The sequence below is a fragment of the Limulus polyphemus genome, unplaced genomic scaffold (genome assembly GCF_000517525.1).
Source record: "Limulus polyphemus unplaced genomic scaffold, Limulus_polyphemus-2.1.2 Scaffold5065, whole genome shotgun sequence".
Classification (NCBI taxonomy): domain Eukaryota; kingdom Metazoa; phylum Arthropoda; class Merostomata; order Xiphosura; family Limulidae; genus Limulus; species Limulus polyphemus.
In genome coordinates this window covers 33,762-40,111 of record NW_013670675.1, presented here as the reverse complement: position 1 = coordinate 40,111, position 6,350 = coordinate 33,762, and the positions used below count along the sequence as shown (strand labels likewise).

Below are 6,350 nucleotides of genomic sequence, written 5' to 3'. Positions count from 1 at the left end.
ACTTTTGTTGCTAAGCGACATGACATAAAAGCCATTGTTGGAATTTAGTGTTTCCAAAACACACTGGCTTTTCTTTGTATTAGAAGTTGTTAATCTAATTGATTTTTACCAATAGTTATTCTATGAATATGTCCCAAATAATCTTAATTTTGATTGGCTAACAAAGGAATTTATCAATGTTTGACTGCCTCGACTGCACTTTTCTGCCTCTTTGTTGGTCAAGCTTGATTTTGCAAAATTTATTTATTTCAGTTATGAAATGTGAGGTTAGGGTCTACTATAGGGTTGGGGGGGGGGGGTTAGTTGCCCCATCAAAAATTATGGGCTACATGCTAGTTCTGTAATAAAAATATGACAAGTTTTTGATTAATATAGCTTAGACTACCAATCATGGTCACTCCTAAATGGTTTTACTTCATTGCATCTGACTAGTCATTTGAGTTATACTGAATCTAAATAGCTTAATCATTATTATCTGTTTTACACATATGATGATTAAACATTTACCTAGCACAACTACTTCTCCCATGGATGATACGCTGCCTGAAGTATTGGTCAAAGTCAACTTATACTTTCCACTGTCTGCCCGAGTGGTATCTTTCACAACTATGACTGTGTTCCTATTATTTTTCTCAATTGTTATTCTGCAAATAAAAGCAAAGTCAATTTACTTTGACACTTAATTATAAGTTTTAAAAATCTGATGTATTATTTTTTCATACTGATATGTTACTTCTCAAGTACAGACATTAATTAATTGTTGGTTCCCATACTGTAGATGACTAATTAGGTATGGAACATTATTATTTTCTTAGTGTTATTTTTAAGTAGAAAAATGTGTATATATGTATAAACATAGGTTGAGTATGTTATACTAAAACAATCTTGGAGCCTCAAAATGTCATCACAGTCCATGTTGCCACATATGGTTATACTCATTTGATGACCATACATCTTGGCAATGGCCTTACTAAATAACTTCTATTGGAAAAGGTTCCATTGTAAAGCTCACATGTCCAAAATATACCATTCCACCTTGCTAGGTTTCCATGCTCCATCTTTTGTACAAAGACGATGGTTCCCCAGCACCCATTTCAACAGTCCAATTACACAGAAATTCATAAACACAATATCTTTCACCTTGACCATATGTTTTTGTATGGAGTACCAAAAATACCACTTTCATTCTGTAGCTGCTTGAGGTAAGTGATGTTTGAAAGAATATGTTGGGGAAGAAACTTGTGTCACTTTTCCAGATTGAGATTCTTCTTGATTACATTGCATACAGTTGCCTTCATGTTCATGAATTCTCATCTGTTATAAGACACCAAAATATGCTTACCATGGCAGTGGTATGATTGGTTGGAGGTCTCCATCTGGAAGGTCTTAGTTTCCCAAGCTGATTCCTATTCCTTTGTTTCCTTATGCTATTAAGCACAAGAAATATCCCTCTCTTGAAATTATAAATATTCCATCTGTGCACAACTTCATGATCTGTGTGTTTGAATATTTTGTGCTGGAAATAACTGTTACATGCCCTTCCCAAAAGAAATTAGTGTTTTGGTGGCATTACATTACCTATTAAATGCCAAACAATGCTAAAATGTAGTTTTGATACATTCCATTTCACCACAACTTTATACTGACTGTGGTTGTCATGTGACTTTCTACTTTGCATATTTAAAATCATTTTAACATAATGAATTCAACCTACTTAAAACCACACAACTCACTTGTTTGATGGCTTGATTTCTACATTTTAACATAATGAATTCAACCCACTTAATACCACATAACTCACTTGTTTGATGGCTTGATTTCTACATTTTAACATAATGAATTCAACCCACTTAATACCACATAACTCACTTGTTTGATGGCTTGATTTCTACATTTTAACATAATGAATTCAACCCACTTAATACCACACAACTCACTTGTTTGATGGCTTGATTTCTACATCATTTTGTTGCCACAGTACATCGGGAGGAGGCTCACCACCAAACTGGATATCATACTTCACAACCTGTCCTTTTTTCACCACAATATTGATCAACTGATCACCAATAATATAAGGCTTAACTGTTGGATATCAAAATAATATTTCAAATATTAAGTAGTGTTTTATGATAGCAAAACAAAAAATATACATTTCGCTTTCAACATAGGAAAAGTATAGGTAAGTATATTTTATTGTATATCTATTAATAAATTATCCCTTATTTAATTATGAGGCAATAATAACAAAATAATTTTGAATATAAAAAACAATATTTGATATTTATTTAGGTATGATACCAAATTATTTTTCCAACTGAAACATATGTATATACATATAGAAGTCACACAATATGCATGTATACATATATATCACGTATATGTACGTGTCTGTGTGTATATATATACATATATATAGTATGTGTGCAAGACGTTTTCCATACTGAAGAAATCAATTACTATATAAAAAAGAAATAGCATTGAATAAAATACCTAAATATTTGTTGGCTTACCAAATCTGGCTTTTACAATAAGAGGTTTGGTTGGATCACTGGGATCACCTGGTCCTGCCTTATTAACGGCACGTACACGGAATTCATACTGTACACCTTCTTTCAAATCTTGAACTTTGCCAGTTAACTGGTCTGCAGGTACTTCCTAAAACAAAAGTTTCATGAACATGGTTTCCCAGAATGTATGAATATTATGAAATACAATTATATCTATATTACTTTAACTAAAAAAATATAGATTAAAAACTTCTTTCCAAATGTTTTATAAGACATTACTTCTTTATGCAAATATGCTTGTATTCATACCTATGTTTGTGTTGCACCAATAATTCACTTCATAGATCTACTCATAAAACACATAGAAGCTATAGTTCATATCTTAAGAGTAAAAATTAAAATTTAGAATATTGTGCTTTAAAACTTTTTATCGAAATATGTCTTTTTTTCCTAAATAAATACAGTCACACAAGACGTTTTCCACACTTATTCATATTGATTGGAATTAATTTTTCATGAACTATTTTATTCATATAGTAATGTTTTCACATAGGATTAAAGGTACTAAGAAATGCATATACGATTATATAAATTTAATTGACACTGAAACTCTGGAGAAATTGTTTAATTACACAGTAAAAGGAACCTTACTAATCCTTTATTCCAGTCCTTTGAAAATTTATCTTTGTATTCGATAACGTAGCTAGTAATAGGAGCTCCTCCATCTTTCTCTGGAGCCTCCCATTTCAGATCCACATGGTCTTTGTCCCAGTCAGTCACTTCAATATTTCCAGGTTTACTTGGTTCATCTTAAAATATATGCAAAAATATAAGACACTATTCCAAGGTCTTTTTTTAAATGAAAGTTTCATATCAAAACTATTTCTGGCTAATTTCATAATATAGTTTTGTCAATATACAAAATGTAGTTGCCAGCTTGCTAAAAAGTATCTTAAAAACTAGCAAGCACTAAAGAAATAACCATAGTTGGTAGAACAATCACCTGGCATGAGAGAGATCTTGTGTTCAAGTCCAATAAAAAAATAAATAAATAAATTCTCACACGAGAAATTGATGCTTAACCAATTGTCATTCCATATATGACCCTATGGTAAGGCCTGAGGATAGATCTTGCTTGTGAGAAGGAAAGAAAGCAACAGTCTCATTTGTTAAAATGACTAGCAGTTGTGGAGACGTGTGAGAGGTCTTGGGTTTGATACCAAACAGAAGATATAAAAGCACTGAATTATCAAATATGGTATGATAATTTTCCATCAATTTAGAAAGTTATGAATTAAAAATCTAAAAAAACAAAGCTTTAACAACAGTTATAATTCAAATTTGAAAACAAAATATTAGATTTTACTTTGAATCAAATATAGTTGAGTAATTGTTATTTTATTACACAGTAATTCACCTTATGGCTTCATCAGCAGTCTTCTGTGTGCACTTCTCATTAACTTTACAATGTACAACGAATGATAGAAAATTCGGTTTCATGAAGAGTGAGCCATACTTATAAAACTTCATATATGATGATGTGGTTTGTGCTTCTTACAAATGTACTACGTACAGCGAATAATAACAATATACATTTTCATTAACTTGACATTTAAAAACTTTCAATCTTCATCACAAAGGATGAACAACACTTTTTTTTTAATAGCACATGATAACTTCAAATGCCTCTTTTTGATAGCCTTTTGATATAACATTTTATAGGTAAAACAGCTTGAAGGTCTACAGCAAGGCATTACAATGTGAGTTCACACTGGGAACATGACATCTACAAATAAAATAAACATCAACAACAAAAAAGGAAAGTTCACAAAATTAAATACGAACTAGTTTTACCATCCACGTACCATAAGGATCTTTAGCAAGTGTTGTTTTGGGTGCCACTAAAGGATCAGAAGCTCCCTTTTTGTTAACAGCACGAACTCTAAACTTGTATTCCTTCTTGGCTACAAGATCAGTAACATCAAGCTTTGTACTTTCTGTAGTGGTAAGTTCTGTCCATCCACCTCGCACACCAAGATCTTGCCGTTCCACAATGTAGTTCAGTAGTGGAAGTCCTCCTGTATCCTTTGGTGGTTTCCATGATAACTTACATCGATCTTTATAAACATCAAATATTTCCAAGGGTCCTTCTGGAGGCTGAGGAACATCTATGAAAATAAAAAGTTATTTGTACTTGCATTTGTTTAATAATTAAATGCAAAATGTCTTAAAATTTAAATAGTTTATGTTATGCAGCTCCTATGCTCTGAAATTTAACACAACTATGCTGCAAGAAATGTTTAGATTTCTATGACAAAAGTAGTTGGTTAAGCCTACCGAAATATAAAATAAAAACAGAAGATGTATGAAAAACAATTCAATTCTGCTGTTTTAAAGTTACTATTGTTTGTTTGTTTTCGAATTTCACGCAAAGCTACACGAGGGCTATCTGCGCTAGCCGTCCCTAATTTAGCAGTGTAAGACTAGAGGGAAGGCAGCTAGTCATCAACACCCACCGCCAACTCTTGGGCTACTCTTTTACCAACGAATAGTGGGATTGACCATCACATTATAACGCCCCCATGGCTGAAAGGGCGAGCATGTTTGGTGTGATGAGGGATTTACTATTAAGACACAGGATATTAAAAATAGCTTCTTCTACCTACAAAATGGCAACCATTGCAATTGATAAAGATGGTCAAGCATGAAGATTACAAATTATCTGACTGAAAAAAAGAAATATAGAACACAATTTAAAAAACCATATATTGGAAATACACTCTTGTGATACTTTTGGATCCAAAATGCATTATTCCTTCCAAAGATGGAAACACGCTTTTAAGAAAATCCCATGTAAAGAACCACTTTGATGTAAAAATATATGCTCATTCAAAATAAAAGTGAAATAAAAATTTCATAACAGAAAAAAGTTATTCTACAAACTTAATCTAATAGCTAGTAAGGCTGTCATAATTATCTTTCTAAGGTTACATATGTAATATTCTCTAGATTTTGTAAATTGTCGTATTTACTATGACATATTAGAGTAACCATAAAAATACTGTGAGTACCAGTTATGTTGATATTGAGCTTGCACTTGTCTTCTCCTTGAGCATTAATAATTTGGAAGTCATAGTCTCCAGATGTGCCACGAAAAGTCTTCTTGAAAGTTATAACAATCATGTCTGGTTTTACTGCTATATCACATTCTTTGCTGGAAATTGGTTTCCCATCTCGCAGGAACTTTGCAGCAACATCTGAAGTTCTTGTTCCCGCAACTATAAAGTAACAGACAGAAATAACTCATTGAAAGATCACCTTCATGCAAACATGTATTCTTAAAAAAAGAAAAATTCAAAGAAGTCAATATAACATACTGGTATAAATCCAAATAACATCACATTTTATTAAAACTAAAATAACTTGAAAAAAAACAAAAACAAGGTTTGTGTTAACAAAGGGTTTTAGTAATGATGCAGTTATATGAGAACACAAATTCATGTATCACAGATTCACATCTCACATTTAATAGCTTCTTGTTAAGCTGTTCTTTTTTCTTATAAGTCATACTTATATCCAGTGTTAGTAAATTTGTAGCTGATGCTGAACTTTTTCACTTAATATTATTTCAATCTATTAAAAGTTTTTCTAATAGAGTTGTTTAATAGCTCTCAAACACACATAAAATAACATAATGTTTTGGGACAACATGAGACCTATTGAACCACCTCAGCTGTTCCATCCTCTGAACTAAATTAAAATAATTAGTTAAAAAAATCTTAAAGCCTCTACTGCCTCTACAACATCTGAAGGCAACCCATTCCAAAGGCCAATCATCCTGTT

At 31.9% G+C, this 6,350-nt stretch overlaps 1 protein-coding gene across 1 annotated transcript in view; it reads right to left on the bottom strand.

Moving 5' to 3' along the window:
* The window catches only part of LOC106472072 (twitchin-like), a gene marked incomplete at both ends in the record, with an annotated part of 59,738 nt that overhangs the window by 31,735 nt on the left and 21,653 nt on the right, over positions 1-6,350 (bottom strand). The window contains 6 exons of the mRNA XM_013932702.2: positions 508-644; positions 1,938-2,082; positions 2,511-2,655; positions 3,159-3,316; positions 4,373-4,675; positions 5,579-5,785. Of these exons, the coding sequence (XP_013788156.2) occupies positions 508-644; positions 1,938-2,082; positions 2,511-2,655; positions 3,159-3,316; positions 4,373-4,675; positions 5,579-5,785 (1,095 nt within the window). The remainder of the gene's footprint in view (positions 1-507; positions 645-1,937; positions 2,083-2,510; positions 2,656-3,158; positions 3,317-4,372; positions 4,676-5,578; positions 5,786-6,350) is intronic.